The 15,545-nt window shown below is 30.4% G+C and overlaps 1 protein-coding gene across 3 annotated transcripts in view; it reads right to left on the bottom strand.

Moving 5' to 3' along the window:
* Positions 1-1,454: 1,454 nt before the first annotated feature.
* Positions 1,455-15,545, bottom strand: part of LOC143237359 (protein mono-ADP-ribosyltransferase PARP3-like) — a 31,998-nt gene continuing 17,907 nt past the window's right edge. For all 3 annotated transcript variants that reach the window (XM_076476520.1, XM_076476521.1, XM_076476522.1), the window contains 5 exons: positions 15,187-15,282; positions 13,151-13,231; positions 11,474-11,651; positions 7,995-8,138; positions 1,455-5,718 (listed from right to left, as the gene is read on the bottom strand). In XM_076476520.1, the coding sequence (XP_076332635.1) occupies positions 5,549-5,718; positions 7,995-8,138; positions 11,474-11,651; positions 13,151-13,231; positions 15,187-15,282 (669 nt within the window). In that variant the 3' untranslated portion in view covers positions 1,455-5,548. The remainder of the gene's footprint in view (positions 5,719-7,994; positions 8,139-11,473; positions 11,652-13,150; positions 13,232-15,186; positions 15,283-15,545) is intronic.

Genomic DNA, 15,545 nt, shown 5'->3' with positions numbered 1-15,545 from the left:
TAAGAAATATGTGTGTGTTTTTTATAGCAAAGCCACATTAGGCTACCTGCTGAGTCCATTGAGGGGAATCAAACCCCTGATTTTTGCATTGTAAATCTGTAGACTTACCACTGCACCAGCAGAGGACTAAGAAACAAACATTATATGAGTTGGTTAAAGACAAAACATACTAAAAGTAAAAGCCACCTAATCAATTCACAAGTCTAGTAGAAGGTGACTGTCCAGTATCCTAATGCAAGTATGCACCATATTTTGGACATAAAGTATTGTTTTCATCTTGTATAACACACTGTGTCAAGTCTGGTTATTTCATTGCTTGAACTCAGTTGGTTTAGTTTAATTCAGTGTTACTTTATAATTTATCCTGAAAATACCTTTATTGTAAAGTAGTCTTATGTAAAACTCTATGAAGTAATCAACTTAAGCTGAGAACACCACATATTTACATAAAACTGAATATTCTTAGAATAGAATAAGACCACTGCATAACAGAAGATTCAGGTCTACCTGATACCTATTAAAGATATACCAAAGTTCATGAAAATGAAATGAAGAGATTGAACACAATTTAAAGTACAAAAACATATTCTTTACTGTGACAGCACACATAAACATAGTGGATGTACTTGCTTTTTCAAGATCAGAACTATTGTTTCTTCACCTTTATTTGAAAACATCTATAAGACATTTACATTTAACATACTTTACTTCACAGGTGATGATATACTTACTCACAGTGACTAGTGCTACCCAGGTGACTGGTTCTACTCATTCAAACATAAGGGAGACTGTAACCTTGAGATCACAACTGACTAGAAATACCCTGTTGCCTACAATCTTGCATATACAATGCAGCATTAGATTCATTCTTTCCATAGACAAAACAGTTGTGAAGTCAATAGAATGATAAATAAATAAAAACAACTAAAATAAATTCAACTTGATAACTTCCTTGAGCATCTGTTATGTAAAATCTACACATAGAGTATTTGATCAATTTTAGATAATACTATATTAAGATTGGAAGGTGTAAAAAACATGATATATTTATATACCACAATGTGAAATGTTTTTGTTGTAGAACTCATTACACACATGTATAACCTATTTGTTAGTGTTGTTTCAGTATGTGAAGTCATTGGTAACTAAGTAGAAATTTAACTGCAGATAAAATTGTGATTTGTTGAGTTTGTATTACAGTAATTTATTATTCCTTGTGGATGAAGTATAAAAAACATACATATATATGCAACAGTTTTATCCAAACTCAATTCTATATGTAAACACACACAAAATATTTTCAAAGGAATAAATTCAGTTTCAATTACAATTATCACTGAACTTATGACCAAAATCTTAAAATAAACAAGATAATTTGTAAATTCCTATTAGCTAATTTGAGTTATGCATTTGTGCATGTAGTTTAAGAACATAGTCAAAAACTCAAGTCAAAATGGACTTTAAAAGTGATGTCTTTATTTTCAAAAGAAGCCACAGGTGTTTCATTCTAATCAATATACAAACTCTTAAACTATTTTAATTTGAAGAATTTGTGGTTTCAAAATTGATTAACAAAAAAAGTGTACATTATTTATAATACTCACAAAAATAATAAAAAATGTAAAAGGGGGAATTTTATCATTCAGAACATGTGTTCTATCATAATTTATACCTGTGTTTAAGAAAGTTGGAACAAGTATAATAACAGTTGGCAAAGTTTCAATGACTTATCTTTTAATTTCTATAAAATTATTTTGATTAAAATATAATTCTAAATTTCCTTTTTTATTGTGTTTTGCAACTGAACTTGATTATATTAACCTCTAAATATTGAATTTTCACATGTACTCACAAACTTCAAATAACCATTATGTGATTAAAAAGCCATTTAAATGTTAAATTCCATTTATTTCAAGTAAAAATCAAATTAAATATTGATTTTTCAAATATTATATTTATTGTTGAAGTATGCAGTCAATTATACATACTAATAAATGACTTAAGTTATCAAAATTACTTTTTACAAAGTGTAATGGAATATATGGGATTTGTACAAACTGCCTTCAAACACGTAGAGTTGAAGTATTCTTTGGATGATTCTGTGTCAATGTTTGAAAAATATTGTACAATATTTATCAAAATTTACTCTTGCAAATTGTACTAATCTAATTATAATGTAAAATTTAATACAATTATTTGATTTGAAGTGCTGCTATTTTATTTGTTACAAGAAAATAATGACAAATCAGGACCTATAGTTTCAGAAAGAATTTTACCTCTGCCTTATGTATTATATGACAATACCACTGACAGATATGCCCATATCAACTCTTTCTGCATAAAAATGTTATTTAGTTTACTAATCTAAGTAATGTTTTAAAACCTATATATTCATATAACAGTTATATTATTACTATATAAAATACATAATAATAAAACTGACAGCAAATCCATTACCAACATTAGTTAGGTGATAAAAATGCTGTTCTAGAAGTTTTACACTTGGACTACCATGACTGAGAATGACAAACAGTATATCTGTAAAGTACAGCAAAACCTGAGTGGATTTCATCAGTTTCTATAAGACTAAGTAACATGCAGTGGATACAAAGGGATCAAGGATGTTGCAAGTAATATCATAAACATTTATAATTATGTGGGCTTCATTGTAAATTAGGAAGTAAAAGTAATTTTATAATCTTTGAAGAACAACTAGTTCTTTATTTCTTTCCAAGTAAATCTACAAGAGAAAAAAAATTATTTCTGGACCTTATAGGTTGGGATAATCATTATTTGGCTGAGGTCATATATTTCTCAGCTGCAGTGAAAGAGTTAGGTAACTAAATTAAAGTTAGCTTACTATTGTCATCATTACATTAAAATCCTGATATTTGTGAGAAAAAATTCTCATCTAGAAACTACTTGAATCTCAGTCAAAATTGATCCTATTTGTACATTAATCTTGATAAAAACCAGAGAATCTTGGGGTAATACATCAAAAACATGTGTCATGAAATCCTATGAACCTTGAAAAACAATGCAATAAAAACTTACAACATTTTGGTGTAACACATTATTTAGTATGGAACCAAATGAGTTATTGTGCAACACTTTATGCTAATAAGGTCTACAGAGTTGTAGCACAATACGTGTAATTAATGGATTATAAATTATTAGAGTAATACATTATTTATCCAGCAAACTTGTAGCTTCTTTGTTATGACACATAACATGAACAAAAAAACTGTTAACTTTTCCTTTAATACTTCACGTTGTGAAAACCTATAGACTCTGAATAGAGAAAGGTATGTTATAAACAAATTCCCATAAGGACTAATTAATATGATACAGTATCAACACCATACTATTTGACATCACCAAGACCAATTTTTCATGTGATAGGTACTTGTAGTTAATGGAATATAAGCTTAAATATCTTGACGAATCTGCTGTTTGATATAACAGATAAAATGCCTAGTATCATTTTATGTAGCAACCTACTCACAATAAAATAATTGCTGCCATTGATATAAAGCCTCACAAACTATACACTATGAAATACCTAGTAGTACTTGATGCAATAAAGAACAGAAAAGTTCTGCTGAATTACATACAATGTAAGTTTAAAAATGTGCTACCAAACATTGTAAAACCTCATACTTAAAAAATTATTTAAGTTGTTGTAATACTTATCAATTATGGAAAGCCAGCATCCAGTTCATGTATTATACAATCAAGTAAAAATTAACAATACACATATATTATTTTCAGGCAGAGAAATAAATTAATTTTCTTCAAGGAGAACTATCAACAACAATATGTAGGATGAATTACAACTATGAATCCACCCAAAATATTGTACAATTTGGATACTGTTTGAATGTGTCATATTCTACAAGCATATAAATGCAAGTTTTTATCAAGTATAAAACAACGTAATAGCTGACTAGTTATATCAGTGAGGTGCAGGCCATAATCAGGAAATGTTTCCCGATGTTGAAGGGTATCCATAAGCAATAAAACGTGCCCAGTATTTACATGCCTTTAGAAGTAACATATCCATATATTATCCAAATTGGACAATATCTTGTACGGCTACATGACTGTGCCTCACTCTCCAAAAAAATAAATCAAGTGGTTCCAGGAAACTCCACAATTTTATATGGTTAATAATACACTAACAATATCACAGCACTATGATCATTACAACAAATATAGTAATTCATATATACGTTTATTTTCTTAACTTGTTCAATGCAAGGCAATTGACAAAACTAATTTGCATTGTTGGCATTGACCTTGACTGTTGACAATCATACTGAGAAAACAAAACTACTAATAACTCTTAAGATCTGGTTTCTCACCCAATACATTGATGGAAAAAGATGAACAAGCACTTGAATTCTACAGATAAGTTAGAAAAGGTACTTGTTTCTTATCAGCTTATTAAATAGAATTTTAAATCCTACAAGGTGTTTATAAAAACATGTTGTGGGATATTGCATATTGGATATAACTTCTTTCTAAATTGATGATTTTACAAATTACAACAATAATAAAATGCATAAAATATATATTTCTATATACCTTCTATTTCTCACACAAATAAAAATGATAAAACAACAATTTATATTTAGCTGTAATCACATGAACTGAAACCGGTTACAATATGAACAATCAATATTAAAATCATGTCACAGAAGAAATAAAACATTTTTAAATAGAAAAACACTAAATATAATTCATTAAATACATGTTTAACAAAACATTAACAAAAACGTTCTTTGAGAAAAAGATCTAATCATGACTGTTGGAGATAACTCATGATTCTAAAAATTTTATATTTCCACACACTTAGTTTTCTCTGTCCCTAATCCATTTTTATAATATAATAAAGTGGATAATTGAAGCATGTTTGGGTTTCTCTGATCTTAAAAGAATAATATGGATATGACCCAAGTTTCCAAATTGAAAGATACTTCAAAAGTATCTACATACCTAATTAGCAGAGGTTAATGCCTTTAGTAACAGAATAACAGTTACATTTACTTTTCTCTTAGTATTGCTACCAACATTTAGGAAGAGAAAGACTTGGTCATAAATATTTGTCAAACCTATCTAAAAATTTCCAAAATAGAACTAGAACTCATGGAATACCACAAATTCAATATCAGGGAACTGCCAATGAGAGAAATTTTCAATAAATCATCATTCAAACTCTGGTTAGTTTGTTTAACTTTACAGTCAATTACAGAAAAAAAACTTAAAACATTTGAAAGCTTCTAGTTGTGGATCACCTTGCTAACATAGAGTTCTGAATAAAAACTGATCCTACTTTAGAAGTTTGTAATTTATCTTCCCTGACTCTCCCAATCCATCTGTCTACTTCATCCTTTTTCCCACCCCACCCTTCATTCAAAATCCAGGAAACATAGCTACTTACAACAAGAATATATATATATATATTAAGTGCTCACTATTACATTTTTTTTCACTACAAATTCCCATAAACCTAACAAGAATTTTAGTGCTTAATCATCTTTACATCTCAAAACTTCAATTTTAGAAGGTATCGGAGCCTAACTTGGCTTTCTTTGTATACCAAATATTCACTCTGTGAAAAGTTGCTTTTATTGTACTGAGGCATAGTAATGGGTTTTCCTTGTGGTACAGTCACCTTAGCCCCATCTAGTTCTAGATGTATATCTTTCTTAGGATCTGTAAATAAACAAAAAACAAAATACCACCAAATGTCTTAAAAAGCTTATAATATACTTACATCAAGCTTTGTTTGTAATCATATCATAAGTTCACTAGCACTGCAATCCTCCAATGCTTAATAAATTCTAACCTTCCCAACTATTAGTTATTGGAAGCATTTCTCTCATTTCTTTATTCAGACAAGGCTAATAAATAAATACTATAATTATTTTCATTTTTGAACTTATGAGTTCTTTTAAATTCAGTTTTTGAAATTTTTAATTATTTGTATAATAAGAAATATTATAAGTCTTAAGTGATACTTCAAACACAAATTCAGTATCAAATCTGGTGTTATTCTGACACAATAGCAGGAACATATTTTATTATTTCAGTAAATGTTTATGAACATTTTGTGCACACAGTAAATAAAACAGTGAATGTTTCTGATTACTTTATACTACAATTAGCTATTGTAGTGCAATAAAGCCATCGTGGTAAGACAAAAATGGGAATACTTGGCACCTATCAGATGTACAGGTGATTTGGGACCTGTCCCCATGAAATAGGCAAAATCAAACTCAACAATTGTTGATCCAGATAAGGACAGCCTACCCTGTGATAACAGAGAGCAGACTGATCCAAAGCCTGTGGGGGATGAGGCATACTGATGCTATCACCCAAGTGGGAGATGACATGCTCAGCATGAACTCAAATATCAGAGGATGAGGGAAAAATGAAATAAGGTTGGGAGGCAGAATCATGTAAAAAAGAAAGAACTTGGGTCATAAGAAATTGGAACATATCTGAGAAATAAAATAAATAAAGCTTATGAGGGTTGAACAGAATCTTCAGGTAGAGTGTGGGAAAACACAGTGAATTCTGAAGTATAGCATCAGACATATAAGATGGACCCAAAATGGTAATATTAAATTCAGAAATCATTGACATGGAAAACCAAGCAAAGGATTTGATGGCAAAACATAGGTACATAAATGCTTTTAAAATGAAAGTTAAACTAAAGTAAATTGCTTCATAGAAGAACTGGAATAAAAGAAAGACATCTAAACTTAATCACTGTCAAATGAGAAGTGAAAATCAAGTAGTTGCACATAGAGGAAGTCACATGCATCATGTGATGGTGGTGTTCTCCTGTTGGTGGAGAAATGACATATGCTGATTTGCATGAGAAATATATTAGAATCTTTGGTTCACATGGGGTGGAGAGAAGGTTTGTGGCATGCATTATAAAAAAAAAAGTTTACATACAGAGGGTACCAAATGATGGAAAAACTAATTTTGTAAACAGAGAAAACTACTGTATTGGAAATACTAAATTCAGAATTGAATGTAAGCTGTTAGCTGTCTAACACAGGTCTCAAACCACTTATAGTATCATTTGACACAAGTTATTAATACAAATTTTATTCCACTGACAGCTAAACCAATGAAAAAACAGTATGCACATACTATGAAAAAATATCATAAAGTTTGTATGAAAAACAATCAAAAGATAAGATGGTTTAAAATATATTAGAATTAAAAAATGTAGTCCATGGCAATTAAATGTTATGTCAGCTAAGATTATGACAAGTTTTATATAGTCATTTCTATAGCCACAAAGCCCTTAAACTTTATGAATATGAGGTATGCATTGTCAAAACTTCCTTTGGAGAATGATGTTATACTCAGCATTATTCAGTGATGCATGTTTACACAAAGCTTATTTTTATATTCCAAAATTAAATCTTCATCATGTCATCTCAAGTACTGTTCACTGTTTGCACATTAACCAAAATCCAAAAACTGGCCAAAAGTGGCATTCTTTAGGTGAAACACTAACAGAGAGGTTATGCTTTTAGAATGTTGTTGAATCCTGTATTAATGTTTGTTCAAATAATTTCCTTGATACACATTCTAGAGTATGACAGAAAAACTACAATATTTTATTTACTAAAGCATAATTGATTTTATTTTTAATTTGGTTAGTTTGTTTTTTGTAAGTCATTCAAAAACTATTCCTAATGATTTCATGACATTTATGCACATTTCTTTGATTTATAATCATCAGATCTGTCTTGTGTTTATGCAGAATGGTGTGTTTTTTAAGTAGATTTTTCACTTAAAATCATACTATCAGCATATATAAAGTTGCAGATTAACAATTCATAAAGCAGCTATGACATTTCAAAGACTTCAACAAGCAATAGCATATCTTTCATTTCATTTCGTATATTATAAGTATCCACAAACTATCACAGGTTCAGCATTTAGTTATTTTAAGATATACTTACCTGGCTCTTTGCATCCGTGAGCTAACACACTGTCGAAGCCAGTTGGAGGTTTCACCAAACTTGGGTTATCTAGGGTGATGATCTTTTCCTTTCCAAGAACAACTTCACACAGGAACATGATACCAATACCATGACTGGGACCCACTATATAGCCATTGTAAGTTAAATAATTTACATTAACCTTTCTGTGCTAAAATGATTATAAATTTCATTTTCAATGCATAAAATTAAAATAACCAATTAAACTACATCTTCCATTTTACAAATGAAAGTTGCTGACTTGATGCAGTAATTTATTACTTAATGATCTCACAGTTAACTTCATCAAAAATGTAGTTAAAAAAATGACAAAAGAAATACAAGACAATGACTGTAAACTGCGTGTTCTCTGACTAATAGTGGTAGGCTTAAACACCTAGCAACATCAATCTAACAATACTAATTGCACAATTACTGATGTTCTAGTCAGGCATTATAGTAATTAATGAGATAAACACCCAAGACCTTAATATTTAATAATAAGATATAGGTGCCAAATTCATATAATTTTCAGTTCTTACATTTTAACCATCCACATAATAGTATATCTTAACAGCACAACTACAAAATGAAAAATTAGCAGACTACAGACTTGTGTAACTCATTATTTTTTATTTTTAGAATTTATAAATGGGTATGAAAAAAGATAGATACACTCTTTTGTTTATTTTCCTATAAACTAATGTGGAGAGAAATTTTAAAATGAATACAACATACATAACTAAGATACTTATTTGTCAAACAGTGGTTGTATAAAGTTTAAAAATACAACAACTTGACTTATTTTAAAGGAAGTTTCCATAATCCATCATAATTTTTATTTCATCCACTATATTGCTGTTAATACAAGCATTGTCATTAACTTCAGAGCTGTTTTAAAACTGTCTATACATATACTCTGTTACTTTCTCTCAGGAACTGGAGTCAGGCTCTCAGGCTGTGTGACCATTGATTACTCCAGTTCAGTATCAGGTTTCAGAACATTAAAATGGCAAAATATTGTTTATAAATATTTTAAGAGTTTAAAAGTTTATATTATTAAAAAGTTTTATTATTTACATTACATACAATAAAGGCCACTTTTCTTTAGGTATTTGTAATGGCAGGAACTGTGAAAAGCTTTATAAGATTGTATTACAATTAGCAGGGTTCATAATACAACAACTTGGCTTATTTTAAACTACTGGTTGAGTAGTAGTTTTATCTTTCATTAACTATCTGGGAAAAAGGTATTCCTGTGTTTTTCCTGTAATTTTAAAATGATAAATATGTAATTATGCTACTTTTAGTACTCTTGATGTCAAGTGTCACATGCCTTACACATTCTGCCAGGACTCTAATGCTATGAAACTTAGTTCCACACTGCTGTTACTAACCAACTATATTCATTAGGGTGCATCAGCAGATAAAGGATAAAAATTAAAATGTCAAAATTTTTTTGCTCAGTTGCTCAGTTGTACCACTGCATGAGAAAAGAACATAGACAAAGTTTCATTTCAATCGCGAAATATTTAGGGGTTGAGCATCCCTCACAAAGTTCACTATTTTCCTTAAATTTACCCTACATTACATTGTTAATGGTAATTAAATTATTTAAAGAAATTATTTAATATTTATTGATTATACAATTAGCAAAAAACATAAAACTTGAAAGAAAAATTTATTTCATTGAAGTTTTATCTTGCCTGCCCCCTTCGCATTATGTTCGCCGATGTTCTTCTGCCACCTGAATCATATACTGAAATTGATCTTCGTTCTTGGTGCGGCCCTTTGCCATAAACTGTTGAATTAAAGCTACTCCTCTTTCAGCTGCATCGTTTGTCACAAAAAGTTTCTTTACTCTGTCCTTTCCTTGTTTGTACTCTTCGGAGGTGCTCCACTCTTTCGGTGGTAATGATAAAAATGCGCTACTAATATCCAGATGGTAGAAAATTTTCTTTGTTGCCGAGGTAAAAAAATCTGGAAGTTTTCTGGAAACAGCATTGCTTGCAGCATCAACTGTTAAACGTGGAGTTGGCCTAGGAGATCCTTTCACGGTATTCACATTTGAGACCATCTTGAGTTTGTCGCTATTCGTTACACCGTCATCAAAGAGCGCAAGCCCAACTGCAACCTCAGATAAATACCATAAATGCCGATTCATTGCCTTTGTACCAACTTCCTTAACCATATGATTTTCATGCAGTGCAAGTTCCTTGAGCAGTGTAAGGTCCCTTCGAGCTGCCACAGAAGCATCCTTAGCTGTAAACCATGAGAGCAAGTAATGTTTAGTTATAAAGACACACAACTCGCCAAGTTTGCTGCAGAAATGTGCGTTAAATGAAACACGAGATGAAGCAGGCCGTGGTTGCAGTCTACCAAACTCCTCTTGGAACATCCAAATTTTTAGAGAATATATTGCTCGAGCCATCCATCGTGCACGATGTACAGCACCAGAAGTACGGGAAGAAACTGAAGAACGTCCGTGTGGAAGAGATCCAAGAAAAATGACAGCTAATTCCAAATGCTCTTTATAATCATCCCGTGGTTGACAAGATTGAAGGAGATTCTGACAAAATTGAATAATATCATCCTTCCAAGGCTGTATTCGGAGTGGCATTGCTTCTACTGCTGTTATGTACTTAGTTTTATTAATTTTAGGCCAACAATCTCTAAAGTTTAAAAACAAAGTAATATCTGGACTTTTTGATGTCTCTATCACGAGAGTAGAGAATACAGTGCTCAGAAGAATCTCCAAAATGTGATGTCTACAGGCAAGGTGCAAGAGCTCACGTTCAAGTAACATTTCAATCCTCAGACAGACGCCAGATTTGGATCCTGTATTGGTCGCCGTGGTGTCAAAGCAAAGCAAATTAATTCTGTCTTTTACATTCCATTCTACTAAAACTGATCCAATCTCAGAAGCTACTAAATTTGCATCCCCACTATCAATCTTGGGCACTGAAAGAATCTTCTCTACACCTTCACCTGAAACTAAAATTGCCAAACGTTCGATCTTCTCTCTGCCAACCAAGTCAGGCATCAGCTTACCATCCCAATGTAATGTCAAAGGAACATTTGGAGAAAAACTTTCCTTCAATTCAACTGCTAGAAGAGAATGGTTAGTAATTTGTTTCCTCCTTATGGAACTTGGGCTAATGGCAAGATCCTCGATATTATGTCCAATATGAGCTGCAAAAGGAAGCAAAATTTGCACAGCTTTTCGGTCACTGATCTGGATTCTGTCTAAAGCCGAAGCTAGCCTTTCACTAATGCCAACTTTTCGTTTGGTTCCGGAAGCACGTTGTTATTTTGTGCGCATTGCGCAACCCCTAAATATTAATGTATTGGATTGATTTTTATGCTAGCATATTTTTTTCATTGAATGGAATCAAATTATAAGCGAGCGACTGAGTGTCACAACTTTTTGTTTTTTGACGCACCCTAATATTCATCCTTACCATATCCAGCAGATTTGCTATTCTCAGATGCAAAATAAATTCCTTTTCCAACACGCCCACCACTGTGAGGCATAATTCTCAGCCCACTCTTCATGATGGCTGCCACAACTGCAACATTTGTACCATGCCATAGAAGTTTCCTGTTTTTGATGGAACTGTGTGCACTAAATCTTGAACCCTATCAAAAAGCCCAAAATAAAAGATGAATGTTCAGTTTTTAAATGTACAACATAAATAACAAATGAGTAATAAAATTAATTTTTTTAATTACTATCAATGGATGGATTTGAGTGTACAATACATATAATGAATGTAGTATAAAAAAGTTTGACATCCAGCAATAAAAAGACATAACATACTGAGTCTCATAATTGATTCTTTCACACAGTTATTATGTCTTTGCTCACAAGAAAAAAACCAAAAACTCTCAAATCTTAACATAGCATCTTTTCTTACCATACGGTTTTTTGATTTATTTAACCATATTACAAGTGGAGAGGACCTTCTTATACAGACAGCACAGTAAATTTCAATATGTAAGAAAAATGTTAAAAACTCTAACTTTATTTTAATAATATTTCACTCCAAAATATTTTAAAACTGAGACTGTCTCATTGCATAATATTTATTTAGTGTAATTTGCAAAGGAAATTAAAAAAGTGAAACTTAAAATTTTCTCAAGCTTTCAGAAGTCTCCTTTATAAATAAAACATTTATAAATTATTTTTTTAGCCCATTGAAAGTATAGGCTTATATTAGTTAAGAGTTCATCATTCTTTGAAAATATAATGATATATACCTTGTCTTCCATAGTCTTCTTTTTTTGTAACAATTTGACCACTGGTAGTGGAAATATATGTAGATATTACTATTTGTAGTTTAATTAGTCAAATTACTTATTTACTGCTACCTGCAATAGTCTCATTAGTGTTTTGCAACTGCCAGATGAAGCAGAGATATTTACAGATTTCAACAGTCATTTTGACTGAAGAGTTAGAGAGGATGTAGATAGTTAACAGAGGCATAGTGCTTTCACTGGAGATTCCTTTCAACTTCTGACAAAGATAAAAGTCACTGTGAAGTTCAAGCTAAACTAATGCTTTATTAACCAAGGAAAGATTGAAGGTTAAAGGCTGACCATTGAAGCAGAGTAGTAATGCATCATGATAAACGTAGAGAATGGAAGTATAATAATTATCAGCAGGGGTTAATTTCTGATTTCTAATCCACATGAAGATCAGAGAACTATGCACAAATTATAACTCAAATGATCAGGTTTTCACTGATGGAAGAAAAATCTGAGAGATATCAATAAGATATTGATTCTTAAAATAATTAACAGCATCCACTGTTCCATCAAAAAATATTTCATACTACTGACCACATTGAACTAAAAAGAATAAATATTGCTTAAAATGATTTATCAGTTGGTCACAATGTGGACTTTGTCACCTGAAATAACCTAAGTTTTTTTTTTATTTTAGTGGAAGAATCAGTTATTAATATTAACCTAATAAATAACATAATACTTTGATTTGATTGAGTAGGATAACAGTTAGTGCACCTGTACTTTAGAAGAATTATTTATACGAAAAGTTAAGTGACTTCAATGATATAATAATAAATACTTGGAAGTAAACCTATTGGTTATGTCCTACTAATTCACACATTTCTCACCTCTGTTTCTCTGTCCATCTTCCACACATCAAGGAGCTTCAAGTAAGTAGGACCAGTTGCCTCTAGGTACTTCTTGATAAGCTGGAGTTGTACAATAATATTCTGATTTTCCAGTAAGCTTTATTATATTTATTATATTTTGCAGATTAAAGCTATAATGTTAGTAATAACATCTTCTAAAAGGGTTAAAAAATGCTGGAATGAAATAGCATCTGATTCTATTCAATTAGAAGCTCTTTTCATCTCCATGGATCATGTCAATAGTACTTCCCTTAATTATCTTTTTATGACTAACTTATTGTTTTGAGTTTGTTTGTTTTCTGAATTTCACGCAAAGTTACAAGAGAGCTATCTGTGCAAGCCATCTCTTATTTAGCAGTGTAAGACTATAGGGAAGGTACCTAGTTATATTCACATACAGGTAATGTGCATATATCTATGTCTACACCACAACAAAGTTATCTGGAAATATATGTAGATAACATCTGTTACCTGTGTACCAGTAGACAACGTTAGTGAAAAAATTATTAGAGCTTCATATTTTTTCACTATATAATGTAAAAGAAGCTTGTGATAAAATTCACTATTTTGTCACAACATGTTGTTATCATTCATTTGTGTTCATTTAACAACTATATGGCAACATGGCTATCCTCCTCCATAAACAATACATATTCATTAATTCAAGTAACAGACTTTTGGGAAATCTGTAAATAGAATATTATTTATGCTTTCACATAAACCACACTTTGGAGTTGACTTTACACTCGATCATAACAGCTACATATCTACCATTTTTACACAGATGAAAAATGTGCTGTTCAAATAAGTAAATGGTGTGTCAATTACACAATATTTCTACAATATATTCCATTATCTTTTGGGAAAAAATGTTTAATATTTATTATTAATTCATAACACCATAAGTTTATATTTCTTGTCTTTAAGGAGAAAATCAGAAGTTTTATAACATGTTTTAAAACAATAAACATTTTGAATAAAATGCTTGGAATAAAAAAAATACCACTTTAAAAAAACAAAACTAAACCATGAACAGGACACATCTATTTATGCACCTACAAGAAATTACAAGTAACAAAAGTGTTTTTAAATCATACAAGAGCTGATCAAATTGAACATACAACAGATTCATCACATAATTTAAAATAAACTTTTAAATGTCTGTTTGTTTATATGTTTAAAATTAAGCACAAAACTACATAAGGGCTATCTCTACTCTGGCTGCAATGGGTATCAAAACCTGATTTCTAGTTTTGTAAATCCTCAAATATACCATTGTGCCACTGGAGGGCTTTTCAATGTCAATGCTACACAGAATATAACAAAAAATGAAAACTAAAGACTTTATTCAGATGTTTTCTTCATTTATTTAAAATTTAAGTTTAAAAGTTATCATAGTAAATTATGTCCACTAAGTCGTAAGAAATTAAGAAATGTTGTAATTAGGAGTACATTAATATCACTGTTCAAGATGCAGGTACTGATATCTAAATACGTGGCCTAAAAGACAAACTACATAACCTAAGTTACCATGACCATAGTGTTAATGACATTATTATACTTGTCGGCTAGTGTTATTATATATATAGCGTTTATAAAGCTATGTGTTTATTGTAATTGATGCTGAGTTGACCGAAAAAGTATAAAATTAAACTTATTTTAATGAATGAAGTATTTCTAATGCTTTTCTAAAGTTAAAAGTTAACTATTTTAATAAAATGAAGTATAATATTTTTATCTGGTTCATTTTACTTCAAAAAGATTTGAATTAAAAATCATTTTGGTTTTAAAAAAATGAAGATTTGTTTTCTCCATTTTGAAAAAAAAAAGAAATTTTGAACTGTAAGCTGAGTGTCATAACAATGCATTTTAAGAGTAGTTATAGGGTTTTAATATATTAGCCATTACATCAACCTGAAAATATATACATGAAAAAGTATCATCTTTAAACAAGCATATTTTACACAAAAAGCTACAGTTAGGTTTTCTTGCTTTGAAAAGTTTTTCTGACTTACTTTGTATTCGTCTGCCGTTGGTAACAGAAGTTCAAGATTACATTTTAAAAGCTTGTATTTAATATCGAGAGGATGACAATCGGTGGTTACAGAATCCTAAGAAAAAGATATTTTAATTAATACTCAATTATCAAGTTTTCCTTAATATCATTTTGTTAAATTATAAAAGTTATTTTGTGTGTTCAAGAGTTACAGGAAAGAATAATAAGACATTCTGCATTAAAATTCAAAAACTTACACTCATTGTTTCAATTAAAAACGATAATCTTAACTGTAAAATGCTATAATTTAAAAGATCATTTGTACAATTTTGATTATGGAGTACAAAACAATATAAATAAACATTTTACCCTTTTCTG

The sequence above is a fragment of the Tachypleus tridentatus genome, chromosome 13, assembly GCF_004210375.1.
Source record: "Tachypleus tridentatus isolate NWPU-2018 chromosome 13, ASM421037v1, whole genome shotgun sequence".
NCBI classification, from domain to species: Eukaryota; Metazoa; Arthropoda; class Merostomata; order Xiphosura; family Limulidae; genus Tachypleus; species Tachypleus tridentatus.
Note: the sequence above shows the minus strand (reverse complement) of the source record. Positions and strands in the feature narration are given on the sequence as shown.